The 22,952-nt window shown below is 46.9% G+C and overlaps 1 protein-coding gene across 1 annotated transcript; it reads right to left on the minus strand.

Annotated features, from left to right (window-relative positions):
- Positions 1-2,144: 2,144 nt before the first annotated feature.
- wdr3 (WD repeat domain 3) lies at positions 2,145-22,736 on the minus strand. The gene is made up of 27 exons (XM_004081376.2): positions 22,669-22,736; positions 21,154-21,352; positions 20,874-21,083; positions 20,648-20,766; positions 19,677-19,755; positions 15,047-15,142; positions 12,840-12,938; positions 12,561-12,662; positions 12,156-12,256; positions 10,819-10,923; positions 10,516-10,746; positions 10,353-10,446; positions 10,147-10,248; positions 9,931-10,013; positions 8,458-8,596; positions 8,321-8,377; positions 6,841-6,941; positions 6,641-6,752; positions 5,673-5,807; positions 5,549-5,599; positions 5,410-5,475; positions 4,902-4,994; positions 4,009-4,059; positions 3,889-3,932; positions 3,681-3,809; positions 2,443-2,536; positions 2,145-2,371 (listed from the first exon to the last, which is right to left on the minus strand). Exons 2-27 carry the CDS (start codon positions 21,325-21,327, stop codon positions 2,216-2,218), a joined length of 2,823 nt encoding a protein of 940 aa, XP_004081424.1. The 5' UTR covers positions 21,328-21,352; positions 22,669-22,736; the 3' UTR covers positions 2,145-2,215.
- Between the last annotated feature and the right edge of the window lie 216 nt (positions 22,737-22,952).

A 22,952-nucleotide genomic window follows, 5' to 3' on the forward strand; every position in this document is an offset into this window, starting at 1 on the left:
GGACTATAGCTGGTAGCTAAACTCCAAATTAGACAAGAACATCTCAGATGATGTCAAATTAGCCAACACAGCTAGCATGTTGCTAAAATAGGCCGCCCACTCCCGCCCAGGAGGAAGACTCCCAAGAGAAGTGTGGGTCCCCACTTGGAGTGTTGTAACCATGGCCCGACCAGGCTCACCCACTGTTGGAATTTTGGAGAAGGGCGGCGCTCGAGGAAAGAACCAGAACCAGCACCACAGGGACACGGACACCCCCAGGCTCAGATGTGATGTGATCCCCGGCTGTTGGTCTTACCAGAGAACTCAGAAATCCACAGGAAGCCAGCACCCAAGTACGTGGGGCCTGAGGGCCTGGTTTGTCCCGCCAGGGATGTGGTATGGGACAGAAGTCAGAGGTCCCTCCTTCCTTGTTTGTGTGTATATGTGTGTGTTGGAGTGTATATTGCTGTGGGGTAAAGGATGTGTGTACTAAGGGGTGCAGTTAAAATTGGCGGGTAGGGCATTGACAGGACAGTATGACCCCTCCGGACCACCTCTCCCCCACTACTGTCTTCTCTGTGACAGAAGAGATGCTCAAGCTTTTCCGGAAGCAAAACCCACGGAAGGCTCCGGGCCCGGACGGCATCTCCCCTGCCACCCTGAAGCACTGTGCAGCTGAACTGGCAGCAGTCTTCACAGACATTTTTTGAACACCTCCCTGGAGTCATGCCACATCCCGGCCTGCTTCAAGCTGTCCACCATCGTCCCTGTCCCCAAGAAGCCCCGCATAACTGGTCTTAATGACTACAGGCCTGTGGCACTTAGGTCTGTAGTCATGAAGTCATTCGAGCGCCTGGTCCTCCCCAACCTCAAGTCCTTCACCTCCCCCCTCCTGGACCCTTTGCAGTTTGACTACAGAGCCAACAGGTCTGCAGAGGATGCTATCAACCTGGCCCTCCAGTTCATCCTGCAGCATCTGGACTCCCTGGTACCTCTGCTAGCTCGGCATTCAACACCATCCTCCTCTCTGCTCCAGCCAAACGTGTCTGACTCCACCTGCAGGTGGATCTCTGACTTCCTAATGGACCAGAGGCAGTGTGTGCGGCTGGGGATGAATGTCTCCACCATCCCCTCTATCACCACAGGGCTGTGTACTTTCTCCTCTGCTCTTCTCTCTGTACACCAACCGCTGCACCTCCAGCCATGTCAAATTGATCAAGTTTGCAGATGATACCACCCTCATCGGGCTCATCTCTAAAGATGATGAGTCTGCCTACAGGAGGGAGGTGGACCGGCTGGTGTCGTGGTTTAGCATCAACAACCTGGAGCTGAACACCCAGAAGACAGTGGAGATGATAGTGGACTTCAGGAAAGTCACAGGCCCCTCACCCCCCCTCATCCTGACAGACTCTCCCATCACCAAAGTGGACTCCGTCCGTTTCTTCTGCACCACCATTACTCAGGACCTCAAGTGGGAGCCGTCCATCAGCTCTCTGCTCAAAAAGGCCCAGCAGGGGATGTACTTCCTGCTGTAGTTGAAGAAAGCCAAGCTGCCAACCCAGATGATGGTTCAGTTCTACTCGGCCATCATAGAATCCATCATTACCTCCTCCATCACCGTGTGGTACGCCGGAGCTACAACCAGGGACATAAACAGACAGTAAAGTATTGTGCCCTCAGCTGAGAAGGTGATTGGCTGCAGCCTTCCATCTGTCCAGGACCTGTATGTCTCCAGAACCCGGGGGATGTGCAGGTCGGATAGCAGCTGACCCGTCTCACCCTGGACATGGTGTTCCTGAACTACCCCCTTCACCCTGGACATGGTGTTCCTGAACTACCCCCTTCAGGCAGGAGGCTACGGTCCATCAGGACCAGAACCTCACGACACAAGAACAGTTTCTTTCCCTCTGCATTCCGACTCATGAACACTTTTAACTCCTCCCCCCTTAAACCTTTTCCCCTATATGTCCAGTTACCAGTCCACTACCTGCACCTTCTCTATCCTCAGTTTGCACTATTGTACTTCTATTTATTGTTGACCTTTGTGTTATTTTTTGCTCGCGGTTGTTCATTGTTTCTATTCTTAAGCGTTTTTATGTCGCACATTAGCACCGCAGCAAATTCCTGACCCAACGCCTCCCGTTTCAAAACCATTTAAAACAGAATCAGGTTGTCTGGATTTTATTGAAAACATAATCAAGCTGAAAGAAGACGAGGAACGAATGTGAACAAGGACTTAGGCGATGGTCAGGACGGCTCTCTCCCTCTTCCTCCTCCTCTTCTTCTTCTCCTCCAGTCGCCCCGTGGCCTCAGCAAAGAACGTCACGTTCTCTTGACTCTCGATCTGGCGCTGGAGGAACTGCAGGGCGGCGCTGTTGAAGCCCATCACGTCCTGAAAGAGAAGGCCGTGTGAGGACACCCCCACCAACGCGCAGGAGGACGTCTGTCATGAGGGACACCTACTCTGATCTCACAGACTTTTGACACGGTGACGCTGTGCAGGTCGTCGATGACGGACAGCAGCATCTGGTTACTGGTGATCTGACCAAAATGGATCCTGGAAGAAACGCTTAGCTATCAAACGTCAGGCGATTGGACGTTTGTGATGGCTTTCATTTGGTGGATTTAGTGATGTTGATGGAGTGTTCAAATCCCCGCTGTTCATGCGGGAACTCCAGCTTCCTCCCACCGTCCAAAAACACCCGATTTATTACTCCAAGTGCCCCTAGGTGTGAGTGTGTGTGAGGGAGGGATTGTGTGTGTGAGTGTGTGTGAGGGAGGGATTGTGTGTGTGAGTGTGTGTGAGGGAGGGATTGTGTGCCCTGTGACGGACGGGCGACATGTCCAGGCTGTGCCCCGCCTTCACCCGACAGCACCTGAAGCTGCGTTTCCATGACACATGCGCAACAAAACTTTAGCGAAATTCTAGAAATGTTGACAAAACACAGTTTTGGAATCATAATGATCCATATAAACTTAACCCAAATCCCGCGATAAGTCGTTCAAAATCATGCCGATGGGTGAGAACGAGCCGTGGAGTGGCGAGCTGCTTCCAAGTGGGAGGGGCTACGGATGAAGCCCTTTTGGTAAATGGTGGTTTTCCAGAGGAGCTGTGGATCCAACGATTCCACGTGACACACTCAGCGGATGACACCGGCCTCTGGTGGCGCCCGCCGTGCAGCGCCCAAGGCCGCCAGTTCCCACCAAGAAGGTCATCGCCATCCGGTTGTTGGTCATGTGACTCATTTCATTAGAAGAACAGTGTTTCCATTACATTGTTGTTAAATATGTCAATACGCCTAAAAAAAACCTCCTCTAAGCGCAAATATTTCTTTCAAAGTTTTCCATTTGGCACATTTATTATCGCAAATGCAATTTGCATAATTTCCTAGTCAGTGGAAACGCAGCCTAGGAAACGACCCCGTGACCCCATGAAGGATGCAGCAGGTGGACGGTAATGAGGTCAACACAACACACTAGCCTACAGTTTCAAAATAAACAGGGCTTTTTCTTTGCACAGTTACAACTTTTTTTTCAGAAATTAGCAACTTTATTCCCGTAAATGTTTTATCTTTTATGGTGTCGCCAATATTCAGTCATAGTTTACTGAAGAGGTTCAAACATTATGCACTTTTTTATATCATTACAACAGTAAATAAAAGACATAAATTCAAAGGCGTCTTTCCAAAGACGAGTCTTACTTGAGAAGGAAGAACAGGCAGCGGCAGACGAGCTCCACCTCCAGCCCCTGGTGGATGTAGCTGCTGAAAAGCTGCAGCAGCTCGGGGACGTATGGGAACGGAAGCACCAGCAGGGAAACCTCCAGCTCACTGGGGGGTCAGAACCACAGAGGAGGTTAACGGGCTCCAACCGGACCGGACCGGACCAGCCTCGCCGTGTTCTCCTCACCTGGATCTCACCGCCTTGATCACATCCAGAACGTAGCGGGCCGGCTGCAGGAGGACGACGACCCGGTTAGCAGTGTTCATGATATCAGTGCAGTGTTTGGAAAGAGAGCGGTAAACTTACAGAGACGTTTCCAAACGCCACCAGGACGGGGTTGGGCTTTGGAGGAGGGAGCTACAAGAAAAGTTTGAGTTATGACCATGAACAGAAGCAGAGATGCTCACAAGTCCCTGCATGCAAGTCAAGTACCAAGTCTCTGCATTTAAGCTCAAGTCTTTGAAGAATTATGGAATTATCTCCAAACAGGAAGTGGCGAAACAGCTGAAGCTTTTAGTTTTAGTCCTCAAAGTCCCCATCCAGTCATCCTTTGATCCTTTTTCAAACATTCCCATTGGTCTTTATTCATGATTATGAGGTTTTAAGCCCAAAAACCAGTCTTGTTTTCCAGGACGCATTGTTCCGGCTGCTCCTGATTCACAACGATTTGAAGAACAGAGACTCAGAAAACGCAATTTCAATCCTAATTTTCTTCCATCGTGTCCTTAAGAAAACTTTAAGGACACCAAAAAGACCATTTTTTATGGGAGTGGGTCTCTATTTGTGAGATTTTGCCGTCCCGGTGAGGCTGGAATCTGTGGTGATGTTCCACCGCTGCTCCTGGTGTAGGGAGATTCCCAAATAGTGTTTCCTCACAGCAGAGCCTGGAGTTTCTTCTAGAAGTTACTTTTATCAGCATTCATGGTGTGCGGGGTCATAGGTCGTATGTTTTAACAGAGGAGAGTGGGAGGGGTGAAGGGTGGGTTGGGTTTGTTTGTTCTAAATGTTAAAGCGCTTCCAGTTGCGCAATAAAGTTTGATTTGATTTAAGTACGACTAAAGTTTGAGTCCCAAGTCTCCCCATCTCTGACTTGACGATACAAAAAACAAAACCCAGTTTCTGCTGTCAAACTGAAAACAGTAAAGCTGCTGGTACGTCCCAATATGACACATACGACAGGTAATGTTAGAGTACGGAACCTGTTTGCCGGCGCCCTCACAGGCGTATTTGTGCTCCTCCATCTTCCTGAGCTCCTCCCTGTGGAGCTCCAGAGCCTCCATGATTCGCTCAGCCTGCCAGAAAGACGCCAACGTGAGAAAATGAATGTATACTTATTCAGGAGCCTCTGCTGAGGACACGTCTGTCTGCAAACGTCTGATGTACGGAGGGACAGGAAGACAAAAATAGGAGTGTTCACCATCATTTCACATCAAATAAAACATTTAGGAAGCTGGACGTTAGTTTATAAGCTTTAGAGTCACTTGAGGATTTTAAATATCTAGAAGGATCTTCGTCTCCAGTTCTTGTTCCCTCATGTTAGCCGGTTGTGTTTAGGGAACCAAATAATCCTCCCAGTGCAGTTCCATGCAGGCTGCATCATTCAACCTTCATTCATGGAGCGTTTTCCCTCCACACAGGACCGCCTCTCCGCTCGGTCAGAGGGTCGGTTCTGGACCTGTGTGGAGAACGGCGCTCCACAACACTCACCGCTTTGACCGTTTCCACTGTCTTCTTCGCCGCCGGCGCCGCCTCCCCCTCCACCTCTCCGGGAACCTGCGGGGTCAAAGCGGGATCAGAGCTCCGACCCGGAAGCTGCAAATGTGGCGGAGCGGCGGCTGAAACTCACCACGGGCGCGTCTCCTTTAGCCACGCTCTCCTCAAACTCCGCCTCCCTCTCCTGTCAGTACGAGCACACGTGTCAGAGAGTCGGCCGGCATCATCTGACCCCCCCCCCCCCCCCCCCCCCTCACCATTTCCCGCTCCTCCTCCAGGATGATGGGCTCCCGGGTCCTCTCCCACAGCCGCAGGGACTTGTCATGAGACGCCGACACCAGGTGGTCTCCGTTGGGGCTGATGGCGAGACACCAGACCTCCCGATGGTGACCCTGCGGCGGCGACACAGACGGCAGAGGTGGGCTGTAGAAACCGAAGAAGAAGAGCCAGACTCCCACCAAGACATCCGGCTGAATCAAGTTGAATTCAAGAACGAACAGCTTGATCCTCAAAGCTGTTCGTTCAGGTGACGGAGGGAGCAGGAAAACCCTTCATCCCTTCAGAGCCTCGTCCGACCGCCGAAGCTCCTGGACTCTGAGGGCTTCAGCCTCAAAACGACACGTTTCTGAACTCCAGAGCTCCGTTCAATGGAGACGTATTAGAGACCGCCATGTCGTGAAACCATGTGATCCAGTCTGACCAATCAGAGAGCCTGTTCCTGAGATTAAGAACGGTATACGAAATACAGATGTACATGTTTGATTGATGTGGTTCTCTGTTTATAAATATGTATTTATCAATAATAATAATGTAATTCCTTTCCTGATCGCTAGCTGTCAAATTTAAACTCATATATAGTCATCATTGTTTATAGCAATCACTATTTTACAGTCGTACAGCCGCCATGAAAAGGCTGTAATAGTATTTGTGGTTCTTCGGCTGAGAATGTTCGCACAGCAAACAGAAAAAGGCTTCAAAGAATGACCGAAAACCACGGAGAGACGCCGCAGCCAGAGATTTGAGGATTTTCTGACAAAATATTCAGATACTTCAGATTAAACTGACGAGCTGCCAGTGATTTTTGTCATGATGTTTGCTAGATCCAAAGGGTCTGAGGGAGCTTCTTGAAGGTTTTGAGTGCAGCTCTTATTCTGGAGGAGGCCGAAACCCAGACGCGCTTCTCGACCTCCAGGGTTAAAGCCGAAGAGGAAGAGAGGAGGCCCACCTCAAGCGTCTGGACCAGCTCGAACTTGTCGGCGTCCCACTGCTTGATCTTCCGGTCCTTCCCTGCCGTGAAGAACAGATGAGTCTTGGGCACAAACTGGAGGAACATGACGCTGTGGAGACGGAGGAGAGAACACAGAGGCTCAGCGTGGGTCGGAAACCCCGCCCCCGCCGGGAGGCGTGGAGGGGTTTGGATCCCACCTGTCGTCGTGAGCGAACAGGGAGCGGTGGCAGTCGCCAAAGTCCAGCCCCCAAATCTTCACGTTTCTGTCAGCGGAGCCGGTGGCGATGAGCGTGCTGTCCTGTAAACGCCAACCAACATCAGAGCCGTGGGGGGAGGGGAGCGCGAGAACAACGCACAAAACAACACAATCAGCAGTTCCACATTCCGACAAAGACGTAACAAATGTAGGATAATTAGACATTAAATCAAAGATTTCTGAAAGGAAGAGAACTGTTCTAACCATTTTATTACATGATTTATCATCATCTGGTTCATCACTTTATCTGACAGAATTAAGAATCCTTAACCCTTGTGCTATCCTAGACACTTTAACATGAGTTGGGTCATATAGACCCACTAGACAGTGTGCTGTCCATCATTTATTCACTCCTCATTCATACTCGGTGATGGTCGAGGCGTGGCTGCCAGTTGGTCCCTCTGACCATCACCAGGATCATTCATGCTGGTAGGCAGTAGAGTTAAGGGTCTTGCCCAAAGGCCCCCCCCCCACTGGGTGATTGGATGATGTTAATTGCTCCCCATTAACACTGTAATTGCCCCTCCGGGAATCAAACCCTGGATTCCTGCGTGGTAGAAGTCGACCCACTGATCTACCCAACTTTCCCACCTGTGAGATCAGTAAAGTACTTCTGATTCTGAAATCAGCATAGAACATGCAGATTATTTTCATTAGAAAATTCAAGTCATATCAGACAAAATAGACATAACACTGTTTCAGAAATCTTCATTAAAAAGAATAAAAAATTCTTCTACTTCCTGGAACCAGGAGAATCCCCCCCCCCCCCACCACCTCTGTTTAAAACAGTTTGACTTTTCATTAAACAATCATGTTTTTTGTCAAATGTTTGTTTCATTGTGGTGGTTGTGTTATGTAGTTTGTACTCCAGTTTTGATTTAGATTTAAAAATCCCACTTTGATCGTCTTGTGATCAATTTAAATATAGAAAATCATCTGAACTTTCACCAATGTAAGTACAGCACGTTTAGTTTGCTGCCCCCTATTGGGAGGTTTTGGTACGGTGGACTTTTATAAATGTCAGCAGTAGTTTTAGTCTTTTTATTTATTTATGATCCTTATTTTATTGTTTTCATACTTTTATGAATATATAGAAACATTTTATTTGTGTTGTAATTTTTGTAATAAAGGTTCTTCTCATTTCCTAAAGAAAACTATGGAATCTAAACGTGTCTAAGATCAAATTCCTATCCGGTTCTGTGAATTCTTCTGTCAAAGTGGAGATGATTTAGTTTTAATACAAAGATACAAAGAACTAAAGTAGATTTTCAGACATAAATCTGTGGATTGAAGGTGTTTCTGACCATGACTCGTCATTTCCTTCACAGCGTGTTATGAAACTCTGACCCTTCACCCTAAAGAGAAACAGCGCCTTTAAACGGCCCATAGCGGTTCTGCGGCGCCACCTTCAGGTTACTCACATGCGAGATGTCCAGACAGAGAACAGGAAGCTTGTGTCCGTACAGCGACAGGAAGAACTGCAGCAGGAACACAGGAGGAGTCAGCGTACAGCGCCAGCTTCTGCTCACCGCCACGCCTCCACACGTGTGCCGCTAACCTTCAGCGTGTCGCTGTGGAAGATCTTGACGGTGCAATCCAGCAAAGACGCCGCCAGCAGCCGGTGGTCCGGAGAGAACCTCACGCACAGAACGTCGTCCTCCAGCTGCAGAGTGCGGACGTGTTTGACCGCCAGCCTCCTGGATCACAGCAACACAAAGCGTGTGAGAGCCGTGTTTCCATCACACGCATGCACAAATCCTGGAAAAAAACACTACTTCACGCTGTTTCCATGAAATCACGGGTGTGCAGATAAACACAGACCACTTGATCAAAAACATGGATGTGAGCAATGATTGACAGCTGATCCAGTCACGTTTCTGCCATCATCATCCATCAGAGGAGACGTCGGCGTCTTCTGCAGGCCGTGGAGCGGCGAGCTCCTTACAGGTGGGTGGGGCTACGGATGAAGCCATTTTGGGAAGAGGTGGTTTTCCAGAGTTTTATTTCCTCACTATGCAACAACATTGTTTTTTTTAACAAAACGTTTTACTTTATACATGAGAATGTTCCAGACAGGATATTTATTTAATTATTTAATCTAATTGTTTTTATTATTTATGAGTGTGATGTTTCCTTTGATCTTTTGTCCATTTTCCACAACCTTGAATAGACTTTTCTGTCTGTCAAACACCAGAGTTAAGTTAAGTTAAGTTAAATGATGGAAACAAATTCACTTTGATGCAGACTGTCTATTTATTTATTTTTGTTTAAATCAAGTAAACCCAATAAATGATATTAATTTCACGAATGACAACTATCATTAGTTATTAATTATTATTAAGTATTAGGAAGCAGCTGATAGTTTGTCGCGGGTCTGGAATCATAAGCGGTGAGTCTAAGCCCCGCCTCTCTACCTGTTTGTTGTATGCTCCGCGTGCAACGCCCCCCCCCCGCTGCCCCAGCCTGTTCTGCACAAACAGCGCAACATACGGTCATCGTAGTAGCAAGGTGACAGCATGGTCGGCAAACGTAATAATTTTTACGCAGAAACGTTAGTTCTTAGTCTAGGGCGCTCACGTGTCCCCTACAAGATCGCCACCGACTGTGTGCATTGCCTTGTCTTGTGTGTGTGCGCGCGCGGCGCGTGCTGTCTGAACAACAGCCCCGCCCCCCGTGCACACAAATAGACAGACAGAGATCTCCGCTTCAACGAGAATACCGAAATTAATATCATCATTATTTAACGGAAAATTGACTGACTTGGTGAGTTAAATATGGCAGATAACGCTTACCGATATACCGTACTGATAGCAGAACCGTTCAGGTCAGATCTTAACGATACTGTGGTCTTGAAGAATGCGGCCCCGGGGCTGGTTCAATACCGGGGCAAGGTACCCATCCCTACTCCTGAGCCTTTGAACAGCCTGCTCCAAGCAGGACGTCTGCGGTTTCTGGACCATCGGCATCACAGATGAAGGAGCCTTCAGCCTCACAAGAAAGCATGACATCAACATTTCCTGCTCCGACTTACTTCTGAGCGCTCGACTGGTCTTTGATCAGCTCGAACTCCCAGAACTTCACCGTCTTGTCTGCGCCTCCGGTGACGATCCCTCTCTGCAAAACAGGAACCCGATGAGGACGGGCGGAACGACGGCACCGACACCAGTGACTTCTGACGTATGGATGGACGACACAGCCGTTTGCAGGCGCGAAGGCCACAAAAGATGCCGCTGGCGGCGGGTTTGACCTGGTCTGGAGCCAGACAGAGGGACCACACGGCTCCATCGTGGGCGTCCGACGTTTCCAGGAGGCTGCCTGAGGCCAGCTCAAAGATCTGCAGCTTCCCGCTCTAAAGAGGAAAACGGAAATTCCAGATAAATAGAGCATCTAAAACAGCAGGATTTAAAAAAAAGTGAATATTGTGGATTTTTCTGGCTGTAAAGCTCCAGATACCTTCGTTCCCAGGATGATCTGTCTGTCTCCGGGCACAAAGAGCGAGCAGAGAGCGTACTCACAGGTCATGGTGCGAATCACCTGCAGGGTCGACCTGTGCAGAAAACCCAACACATGAGGACTAGATCCGACTAGAGGGCTGTGAGTGACGGCGGAGCCTCGCCTGTTCCACACTTTGACCGTGTCTCCGGAGGCAGAGAGGACGGCCAGGTTGTCCGAGCTGAAGGCCAGCGTGCGCACGTCGGTGCGATGGCCGCCCAGCGTCAGGCGAGCCGTCTTATTGGCCGAGGGGTTTTCGTCTGAAGTCTTCAGGCTGTACGTCTCGACGGTGTTGTTCTGCAGCAGCAGCGCCACCTTCAGTTCGCCGCCTGCACCGGACAGGCAGTCCGCCCACCTGGGAGCAGAGACGCGTGAGGCGTTGGGTTTCTGAACCTCCCCCTGCCGCCGCGCCGAGCCCCCCGCTCACCTGATCTTAGCGGAAGCCTTGATGTTGGTTAGCCGGACGATCTCGTCCTTCAGCGTCCGCTCCACCACCGGCTCAGCGGCGGCTCCTCCTGCCTCCTCCTGAGCTCTGCCACAGAACCGTCAAGCAGACGTCTACCAGCTTCTATGACACCTCAAAGCTGTATTTCACTCCGAAAACCACCATCACATCAGCTGCAAGTCAGGTTCAAATGCAAATCCCTTGAGCGTTTGATGCCCCCGTCCTAGACTAAAAGAATGCAAGTGGTCCCAGCACGGAACCCTGCAGAACGCCATCAGTCACTCGCATTTGGAAACCTTTATCAATAAAAAAAACTGTAACCTCTGAAATAATTTTACCAAAGCAGAAGTCCTGGTAAAGTCAGGTCTTTTCTTGAAGTTAACATCCTAAGAAGGAGGACATACAATAGGAAAAAAAGTATGTGAACCCCTGTCTATCAGCTAGAAATCTGACCCTCAAAGACCTGTTAGCCCGCCTTACATAGTCCACTATCCACCTGTTTGAGGTGGTCCGCTGCATCAAGACACCTGTCCTCATGTACAAGACTCCAACTACCAACACGGCCAAGACCAAAGAGCTGTCCAAAGACACCAGAGATTGTAGACCGTCACAAGTCTGGAAAGGGCAACGGGGCAATTACCAAGCAACTTGGTGAAAAAAGATCCACTGATGGAGCAACTGCTAGAAAATGGAAGAAGCTAAACACGACTGTCAAGCTCCCTTAAGCTCAAACCTGCATTTTTAAGGAGGTCTTTCTTCAAATCACTGTGAATCAGGAGCAGCTAAAAATATGCAGTTTAAAAAAAAGCTTATATCTGATGTAGAAAGTACGATGGGCGGGGCCACAGTCTCCCCGCTCTGCTCCATTCTGATCATCCACCGTCAGACAAACAGATCCATGAACGTCTCTGTTTCCCTGGTCTGAGCTGGAATCTGGATCTAAGCTGTACGGATGGGTAGCTGCCATACTGCTGCCATTCTTTTGCCCCGCTAATGTTGGGTTGGTGTTTTGAGGGGCTGTAAGGCAGCGGGCAGGAGTGTAAACAGAGCACTCTCAGCTATGGGTGACGGGAAGGGGTGGGCGGGGTTCTTCCACGTCAATGGTCCCGACCACGAGTCAGAAGTGAATTTCTAACAAACTACTGCAGCTCTGTAGAAACTATGTCCTAAAAAAATGACTCGGGTTCTAGATTTGAACCACTGAGAAGCATTTTACAACAGAACCAAAGATGATTGCAGTGGACCTTCAGATTCAACTGTTTTCTCAAGAATCTCACAGGAATGTGAAGCTAAACGGATCCCAGACACAGTTTCCTTACTTGGCTGCTTTCTTTCTGGCTTTCTTCATCTTCTTGGTCATTTTTCTCTGCACTTCCTCCTCTGTCAGAACGGTGAAGAGCTCCAGCACAGAATCGTTTCCCTGATCAGAAGACAGACACGTCTTTATGTTCCTCACAATTTGCAAAAGAAAAAAGTATAAATGCATATTATTAATTAATAAAAAATGCTGGTTTTAGTGCTAAAATATCAGATCAATTCAATTTCAGTTCACAGGTTTTTTAATTCTGCCTACAGTTTTTGTCTCAAATGTCTCTGATGCTAATCTGCACTTTTATGCTGATGACACAGTTATTTACTGTTATGGATCATCTCTTGCTGAGACAGTTGAGAGCCTGCAGAAAGCTTTTGTTGCCCCCCACAAAGTGAAGAGACCCCACACTCACATGGCAGGCCACCACTCTGGCTCTGGAGTCCGTCGTCATGGAGACCACTCTGTCTCGGGCTTCCCTCAGGATGGAGCCGGCCTTTTTGCAGCTCAAGATGCGCTATGGAAACCCCCCAACAAAAGGCAACATGAAAAAGTTCCACATCTAAAAACGGGTTTTGAAAGACCAGGCTGACACTTTAACCCCATTACACAGACACTGATTATTTGGAGGTTTCTACAGAAACATGACATATTTTCCACTAAAAATCACATTTGAAAAGGTAAATTTTGGAACCTCGTCAAGACTCTCATCCTCTTTTTCCTCCTCATCATCTTCATCTTCCTCCAATAAAGTTTTGCCCTTCTTCACTTTGGGTCCTCCTTCCGTTTTATCCTGTGAAAGAAGAAAACATTTTCTTTCAGAAGACCCTCGGAAAATCCAAAAGTCAGTGTGAAGAATAGTTAGAAACTGCCCTTAACTTTTATTACACTAATGGTTTAAACTTAATTCATTAAGCATGTATTATCATCTGAAAATTATATTACATTTGAAGACAGCAAAGCCAAGCTTTTGTTCCCACAGTTTCTCATACTCCCTTTTCCTGTGTGTGATGCCTCACAGATAACTCCATTGTGACCTTGGAGCGCCTCTCCAGCAACAACCTGTGGGCGTGATTTTCACACCATTGTCCAGTGTATGATCTTCTGAATATGCAAATGCAGGGTTTTTATACCAAACCCATCTCCCTGCCTTCGGTGTTCAGCCTTTGAATGCACCATGTTCATCTGTCTGTCCCCTTCGTACAAAATGTCTGTGCTGTTTGTACGGAGTAAACTTCCACTGAAGATAAGTTTTGTCTCTGAGTCATTATTCATTCGTTTCTGTGTGCAGGAAACTAAAGGGTACGAACCTAACCTTATTTTCATTTACAGTCCTGTTTAGAAATAACCAGTTTCCTCACAGTCATGTTCTAGGACATAGTTTCTGCAGAGCGGCAGGAGCTCATCAGAAACTCGCCACTGAGTTGTGGGCGGGACTGTTGGCGCAGAGGAAGTAGGCCTCTGCTGATATCCCATCATCCCTTTGTTTACAATCTCTTTCGCTAGCTAACGCCCCCCCCTGCAGATGTCCACTTCCATCCTTTCTTCCTCCAAAGACCAGATCTCTACGTCTGTGTGACTCTTCTGTCTGAGGAGGAGCAGCACTGTTTGGCATTTTCAACGTTCTAACGCTAATATTACAGACTATTTTCCTTCATCTTTATTATTTTATGTTGAAACGGGACGTTTCATCTGGAGGAGGGGGGGCGTAACATTGTTTACTTCCACATTGGTGTTCAGATGACAGGTTGATGACGTAATGAGACAAATGAACTGCAGGTTATGTGAATGAAAAGGAGAATAAAGTATTGGTCCTCTACACCCAAACGTGTCTCTGAGCTCCTTATTTCACAGATGAAACTCCGCTTTACCGACACCGAACCCCCGAAAGACGGCTACACTGACAATATTTGGTTGAATACTATAAACCCTTCATCCCGTAGTTTTCCTGTTTCTCTTTATTCTAGTATTTTCTTCCATGTTTTGCCGCTAAACTCCTCCAATTTTTCAGCTATTTGAACCATTTAACTGTTCAAATGTTCAGCTCTTTCAGTTTTCTCCAGCTGTGACTTTTGCTCCTTCAAATCCTTGAACTTTTCCAGATATTCCAGGATTTCTGCCTCCATTGAAACAAATAGGGAATCCTTGGTGCAGAAGCTCGCTGGTTCGATTCCCGGCTCTGGCATTTATCACAAACATATCTTTTCTGTTATTGTGCCGTTTTCACTTTGTTTATGGTCAACTTTGATCATTTCTTTATTTTTTTGTGTGCCAATTATTCCCCTTTAAGTCACGTGTCAAACTCCAGGCCTCAAGGGCCGGCGTCCTACGCGTTTTCTAACCAACCCGCCATTGAAGCTCCTTTTTGGCTAAACACACCTGATCCAGGTAATCAACAGGCAGGGATTCTGGGAAACCAGCAGGAGGGGGGCCCTCCAGGCCTGGAGTTTGACACCCCTGTTAGTGAATTTTCATTCAGCGATGCAGCATGAAACCCTGGAAATGCAGCTTCTTCCAGGTTCAGAGGTTCAGAATTTCTTTTTTTTTAACCTATCCAGAAATAAAACTTTACAAAAAGCTCAGATAAACAGACAACTTTGGTGTTTTTTCTCGTAGATTTACGGCGTTAAAGTTGCAATTTAAAAATAATTTTTTGGTTTGTAATCTGACCCTAAAACTCTGTCGTACAAAAGAAAAAAGTGCAACAAATAAATCTTTTATATATAAATATATATCTTTTCTATTTGTCCTCCATCTTCAGAAAGCTGATAAAAGAACACGTTAAAACACAAAAAGGCTCGTTTTCACCGCAGTCTTTCACCAAACGCTGCTTTCAGTGTCCTGTGGGGGGCGCTGGCGTTAAGTTTAAACTCATTCAAGAACAGCGGCGATGGTCCTCACCTCCTCCAGGGCGGCGATGTCCCACGCTCGGAGCTCGCTGTCGGCCGAGCCCGTCAGCAGCCTCTTCTCCTGCTTCAGCAGCGCCAAAGCCCACACCTGTCAGCAGAAACTGCACTCATTGGCTGAAATCCTCCTGTGGACGTGAGATGACCGACCGCTGCACAGCGTTCAGGCGGGAACCTGACGTCACGTGTGCAGCGGTGACCTCACACGCCACGGCTCACGGAAACCATTACTGTAACTCCTTGTTAGCAGCGTGTCCTAAGAGTTCCTTAAGAAGTCTCCAGCTTGTTCAGAATGCAGCAGCTAGATTGTTAGCAGGAACTAGCAGAAGAGATCACATCACTCCTGCTTAAGGGGGAGTTGTACGCTTACAACCAGATCTTATGCAGAACAAGGGAAAGGTACTTCTCTGAAATCATTGGAAGTTGCAGCAGCAACTCTCGTGTCCTGTTCACAACAGTTAACAGATTAACTAACCCTCCAACCCAGCTACCAATAGAATTGGTTTGTACACCTAAATGTAATGAGTTTGCTGTATTTTTCAATGACAAGGTTCAGGGCATTAAAAAAGCCATCAACTCCACAACACATATAACTATCGAACGGCCACCTACTCACTCTAAGCTGACTCACTTTGTACCTGTCACTGACCAAACTGTCCAAGAGACCATCACCCGTCTGAGCTCGTCTACATGCTGCCTTGATGTGTTACCCACTAGATTTCTAAAGTCTGTCCTGAACAGTGTGTTGCCATCAATTACTCAAATAGTTAACATGTCTCTTCAATCTGGAATATTTCCAGAGGCCTTAAAAACTGCAGTCATTAAACCTCTCCTGAAAAAGAGCGGTCTTGATCCCACTGTACTGAATAATTACAGACCTATCTCTAATCTGCCATTTTTAGGAAAAGTCCTTGAAAAAGTTGTCTACCAACAGCTCACTGATTTTCTCTTATTAAACAATTCATTTGATGTTTTCCAGTCAGGTTTTAGACCCCATCATAGCACAGAAACTGCTCTTATCAAGGTAACCAACGACATCCGCCTGAACACTGATGATGGCAAAGTCACTGTCTTAATCCTGCTAGACCTGAGTGCTGCCTTTGATACTGTTGATCATGGGATCCTTTTGCACAGACTCCAAGACTGGGTTGGCATCTCTGGATCTGCCCTAAGTTGGCTCAAGTCTTATCTAGAAGACAGGAAATATTTTGTTGAAATTGGGAGTTGTGTCTCAGACTACATGGGCTTGAATTGTGGTGTACCCCAGGGATCGATCCTGGGACCCCTTCTGTTCAACCTCTACATGCTGCCACTAGGGCAGTTAATACGCAGTAATAACATATCTTATCACAACTATGCAGATGATACTCAGATCTATGTGTCACTGACAGCAGGTGAATATGGGCCGGTGGATTCACTCAGCCACTGCCTCCAACAGATCAGTGCATGGATGCAGAACAACTTTCTCCAGCTAAACTCAAACAAGACCGAAGTTATTATTTTTGGCCCACAGAAACAAAGAGAAATTGTCAGCAGCTACCTTCATTCTCTGTCTCTTAAACCCTCAAATCAAGTCAGAAATCTAGGGGTAATCATGGACTCTGACCTGAACTTTAACAGCCATATCAAGTCAGTAACATCAGCGGCATTTTACCATCTGAAAAACATTGCCAAAATCAAAAACATAATCTCAAAGCGAGACCTGGAGATACTTATCCATGCATTTGTCTCCAGCAGGTTAGACTACTGTAACGGCCTGCTCACCGGCCTTTCCAAACGAGCTGTAAAACAGCTTCAGTACATCCAGAATGCTGCTGCTCGAGTCCTGACCAGAACCAGGAAGTATGATCACATTAGTCCTGTGCTCAGGTCTCTGCACTGGCTCCCTGTACCTCAAAGAATAGACTTCAAAGCAGCTCTGCTTGTGTACAAGTCTCTCCATGGCCACGCACCAAAGTACATCTCTGACATGTTAGTGCCATATGAACCATCTCGTACTCTGAGGACCTCAGGGACCGGCCTCCTGTTGATTCCCAGAGTCAGAACTAAACAAGGGGAATCAGCGTTTCAATATTCTGCAGCTAAAATCTGGAACAGCCTCCCTGAAGGCGTAAGACAGGCCTCTTCTGTGTTCATGTTCAAATCTAGACTTAAAACATTTCTGTTTAGCCGTGTATATGACTGAAAGGTCCTATCTGCACTTTTCTTTCATTTCCTTCCTTTATTTTTAAATCAGTTTTCAATTTTTTTTTTTTTTTTTTTTCTTTTAAAGTAAATTTTATGTTGATTATTTCTATGATGTATTGGGATTTTAATGCATTCTTCTGTTTTGTGAAGCACCTTGAATTACTTTGTGTATGAATTGTGCTATACAAATAAACTTGCCTTGCCTTGCCTTGCCTGTGTTGGTTTCACTTCACTGGATCCCAGTTGATTCTAGAATCCAGTTCAAGATCCTCCTGTTAACCTATAAGGCCTTACATGGAATGGCCCCGTCCTATATTAAGGACCTCATAGTCCCTTACCATCCAATGAGAACACTTAGCTCACTAAATGCAGGACTGCTTGTGGTTCCTAGAATCAGTAAAAGTACGGTTGGAGGTAGAGCGTTTAGCCACCAAGCCCCTGTCTTATGGAATAAACTCCCAGCTCATGTAAGAGAGGCCGACTCAGTTTCTACATTCAAAGTTAGACTGAAAACATTCCTCTTTGGACAGGCTTATTGTCAGACTAGTTAGTATTCAGAGATTATTTAACTTAATGTTAATGTGTTTAAATTAAACTTAATAACTTTTTCTTTTAAAAGGCTGCTAGAAGTTGAAGCTGGGGTAACTATGGTGCACTGGGGTTCTGTCCTCTTTTCTCACCTACTTCTACCCTTCCTCTCCTCTATTCTTGATCATTATTTATCATTTAGTCCTCCATGCCTCTGTTTGGTGCAGTGATTCATGTATTGTCCCTCTCCCCCCTCCTGGGAGTCTCCGGCTCGACTCGCGCCCCCGACTGTCCCCCCAACTCCTTTCCAAAAAGAACCTATGATAGGCAAAATCCGTGAAGTAGAAACCTCTATTTTTTACAGTTATTATACAATTAAATATTCAATTATACATTGAAAAGAAAGAACAAACCATTTTACAGGCTCAAGCATTTGTTTCACAAATAAAAGTACTTTAGAAACGTTTTTTTTCAACAAATAACTCTGTACTGTCAAGTAATAATTTTAATCATCAATGTGAACAGAAGGCTTCAAATTGCGGAGATTAGCCCCGCCCACCGCGACCCGAGTATTGGATTAAACGGGAGAAAATGTAAAATGATTATGAAAAAAATACAAAGTACAGTGGGACAAATAGTGACTCAGGTGTATTTCACTGCTCTACAGACTGAGCCGCTGCATCCTGACTCCCCTCTGCAGTGTTTCCTTCTTTTGAAGCCGCGGTGCAGCTGTGTTTGTTCAGGAGAAGAACATAGTGATTGACAGTTGTTGTCGCTATTTTCTATGGGTTTTAGAGAAACTCCAAATTGCAAGAGAATTTGCACGTACGTGTTGTAAATTTGGCAAGCTGTTTTACGTACGTGTACATATTAAACTGCAACGTTATTGACGCACAGGTAGAGAAGAAGCGGAGTGACTTTTTAGCCAATCAGAATGCAGAACACAATGCACGATGCGAATCCGTGAAAAGTAAACCGCGTTACAGCGAGGGATCACTGTAGTTGTAGATTTAGACAAGTTCATATTTCTCTATGTGTTCCGGTGAATCGCCTGTCCGTCCTGGGGGAGGATCCCTCCTTCATGTGGGCACCCCTGAGGTTTCTTAATTTTTTCCAGAATCCATTTTTTTAGGAGTTAGCCCCTTCTCTGTAAGGGGGGCCCTTAGCCCCCCCTTACAGAGAAGGGGGGGCTAAGGGCAGGGATGCCAGTTTAGTTTAGTCTGTTTGTTCGTTCATTTTAGTATTTTCCTATTGAATTCGAAGCCGATCGAGACGACTGTTGTTGTGAATTTGGGCTACAAATGAAATTGAATTGAAACTACGCCTGAGAGAAGCTTTCTAAATGTTTTTACACCAGAATCCAATAAATATGAAGTTTGTCACAAAGAAAATTATTTGTTTGATGTGTGTTTGTGTGTGTGTGTGTGGGGGGGGGGGGGGGGGGGGCTGACAAGAACTGTGCTGCATTGTGGAACTAAAACTAAAAAACAGAAATTATGTTTGTTTTTTTCAGGGGGCGGGGCATCCAGGGGCGGGGCTTCCTGTTCAGCTTGTAGACCAGAAGCATCATCGTTTTCTCAGCTGCAAACATTAAATGACAGCAGCTGAAGCGTCATTCGTTTCTTGACTAATACTTTACTAAAGTTATTATCATTTAGATTTCACGTGCAGTTTTAATTGACATGTTTATTGCTTCCCTCTCTGCTCGTCTTTCCTGAAACGACAAACCTGCGGCTGGTTGTGTAGAAGCTGATGAATCTAAGGATCGGTTGGGAGACGAAGCTGGACGATTGGTCTGAACGGATCCATTTTTGACAGAAAAGGTTAAGTTTCAAGCAGAGTAAACAAGGAAACACCATGAAGACGAGAAAGGAAGCGTGGAGACAGGTGCGTTCTGGGAAAGGTCTCACCTCGCTGCGATGGCCCACCATGGTCTTAAAGCAGTGCTGTGTGTCCAGATCCCACCACTTCACAAAACTGTCTTTGGAGCTGCACAACAACACAAACAACTCAGGAATGTGGACACAGAATTCATCTCATTTCACTCTGACGCACACTAACTGCTCTTAACGCACATTTCTAATCATCCAATCACATGGCAGCAACTCAATTAGCCCTGTAGACCTGGTCCAGACCAGGGCTGCTCCTTCCGGGTCCTGGAGATCTGGAGACCACCCTGCCCGTTTTCCAGACCCCCAAGTCCTGCCGGCTGCTGATTAGCTCAACCAGATGTCTCCACGTTCTGATTGAATGAACACACTTGGTCCACATAATCAGCAGCAAGGAGGGCAGGGAGAGCCGGAGAACAGGCCGGGTGGTGGATCTCCAGGACCAGGACTGAGCAGACCCGGTCCAGACGATCAGAATGGAGAAGAACGCTGATTGAAGTGACTCTGAACGTGGTTGTTGGTGACGGACGGGCTGGTCTGAGGACTTCAGAAACTGATCGTCTGCTGGGTTTTACACCCACAACCATCTCTAGGGTTTACAGAGAAAGGTCCTAAAAGAGAAAATATCCAGAGAGCAGCAGTTCTGTGGACGGACATGCCAGAGGTCAGAGGTCAGAGGAGAACAGCCAGACTGGTTCCAGATGATAGACAGACAACAGGAACTCAAAGAACCGCTGGTTCCAACCGAGCAACTGTGTGTCAGTTTGGACCAAACTCTGTGAGGAATGTTTCCAGAACCCTGTTGAATCGATGCCACCAAGGATTAAGGCGGTTCTGAAGGCAAAAGGGGGTCCGACCCGGCACCAGCAAGGTGGACCTGATAAAGGGGCCGGTGCTTGTTGATACAAGCTTAGGTGTAACGTGCGTTTTTATCTTTTTCACATCATTTAAAGCGGTTTTACTCCGCTGAGTTCAGAGAAGGGGGGCGTTACCTCGTGACCATGAGGTTCTTGTTTTTCAGAAACAAGGCCTGCGTGATGGCGTCCTTGTGACCCCGCAGGCGGTATAAGCCGCACTCGTTGATGATGTCCCACACGATCACGTCCGTGTCCTGCAACACCAGACCAACGTCACACCGCAGACAGGATGTCCACCGCTTCCCGGTGAGGTCGCACGCGCCCTCCCGTCCGGACGCCGACAGAAACGCACGCCGCTCACCTTGGAGCCGGTGACGAGCCGCGCCCCGAGGGCGTCATAGTTCATGACGGTGACGGCCGTTTTGTGGCCGTTGAAGGCGACGCTGCTTTCCCCGTTCAGCAGGCTGAAGATCCTCACCGCCCCGTCCTCGTAACCCACGGCGACGTGGACTCCATCGGGGGAGGGGCACAGGAAGCTCACCTCGTGCTTCTGCCCCTGCAGGATCAGAACCTGCACGCAAACACAGCCGTCAGACAGGTGAGCCCCCACAGGTGGCTGCAGCGACCCGCTCCGCCCCCACCTTCTCTCCTTTCCGAACATCCCAGACGAAGACGTGTTCGCACGCGGCCACGGCCACGTAGCGCCCCCTCTCCCCGCCGCGCAGAGTCACGTATGCGATGTTGGCCTTCTGGCTGCCGATGACGCCGAACACGGCGCTGGGCGCGTAGCGCAGGTACTGCTTGGTCAAACCCATGAGGGTCGGCAGGGGGCGAGCAGCTCTGTTTGGCAGAAACACAAGAGACGGACAGAAACGGATGAAGAAATGCTCAAGTTCATCACTGATCATGGAAAAGTTAGAAATCTGTTGACTTCTTTCTGATTCCATAAAGCTTTTCAACAGAGTAGATAAAAACTCAATCTGGTTTTGCCCGATCCAGAAAGGAGGTTTGAGGGTTTATGAGGTCAATAAACGCCTTATTTACATCTTTTTAACAGCTGATCTCAGGATGAAGGAACCAGGCTCCGCCCACCGCCCCCATGGCCTTTCTGGAAGGGGGTGTGGGGGGACAGGACCCCGTCTCCCACCCAACCATGTTTTTCTCCCATCTTGGACTGTTTGCTGCTGCCAACGATCCTGAAGGGCATTCGGCGAAGAACCAAACCACTGGTGCCAATTATACCTGACATGATGGTGAAAGGTGAAGAAGGGTCACCCCCCCCCCCTCCTCCTTGTTCTGCGTGGCCTTATTTTGGAAGGACTAGTGCAGGTTCAGGCTTTGGACGGGTTCAGGTTTGTGCGTGCGTGTGTTTATTGATAAATAAATAAACTTTATTACAAAGTTTATTTATAATTACTATGTGCAAAGCAGTATGTGTCACATGTGTATAAAAGTGCTTTAAAAAATTAAAAGATTGATTAAACGCATTAAAGCAACATTTTGTAAATATTTGTAAGATTTATAAAATGTGCTGATTTTTCTTAAGAAAAAAAAGATCCATGAAATATTTGGCCAAATATCGCATGAATTTGGGATTTTGCTTTTCAAGAACATGTCTTTACTCTTTATAACTAGAATAATGAGAATAAATAGCTGTAAAGAACATACGACACACGGTCATGTTTTTGAAGATCTTTTGACCCACAGACTGAATTAGCTAATGCGCCACGTGACTCGACAAACAGTCTCAAAAACACGTGACTGATCATTTTAAACATCTGCTATTGGTTATATCTCATTTAGGCGTTTTTAGTTTTTTTAAAACCCCTGTTCTGTTTTAAATACGTTACTTTTTAGCGTCTATAGTGTTACAGGCTGTAGGGTCTGCTTGATTTGTTGCGCCGGTGTAAACGGGTGGTACAGTTTAGAGCTTCCGCCTGTTCATTCAGCCTAACCCCGCCCTGCCGGGACCTCCCGTACTCTAAATCGAGTCATTCCATCCATACATCAGCGAACTTCCATGTACCCACGTGGAGGTATTTTTGTGCAATTTGCCCCATGAATACAATCGGTGTGACTGTACCGTGTTTAAAACGTTCGTGTTTTACTAACCGATGGGAAAGTCACGCGGCTGTTCTTACAGAAACGTTTCTTACCTCTAACGTGAGGGTTTCCGCTGCTAACCCGGGTTATCCTGCTAGCACTGGCTCCTATCAGACCTAAATAATCGAGTGTCTATTTTTTTATTCAGGCAGAAAAAATGAAAATTTTAAAATTTAAAAAGTAATTTTCATGCAAATAATTCATCAATTTTAGAAAAAACGTAATATTTAATGGATTCTATGATTCATATTTTGTATATTTAAGCACAATTTCTGCTGTTTGTCCCTCTAAGGGCCACCAAACTTCACTATTTATTATTCTTTTATTATTTAGAGTA

The sequence above is a fragment of the Oryzias latipes genome, chromosome 21 (genome assembly GCF_002234675.1).
Source record: "Oryzias latipes chromosome 21, ASM223467v1".
Taxonomy (NCBI): domain Eukaryota; kingdom Metazoa; phylum Chordata; class Actinopteri; order Beloniformes; family Adrianichthyidae; genus Oryzias; species Oryzias latipes.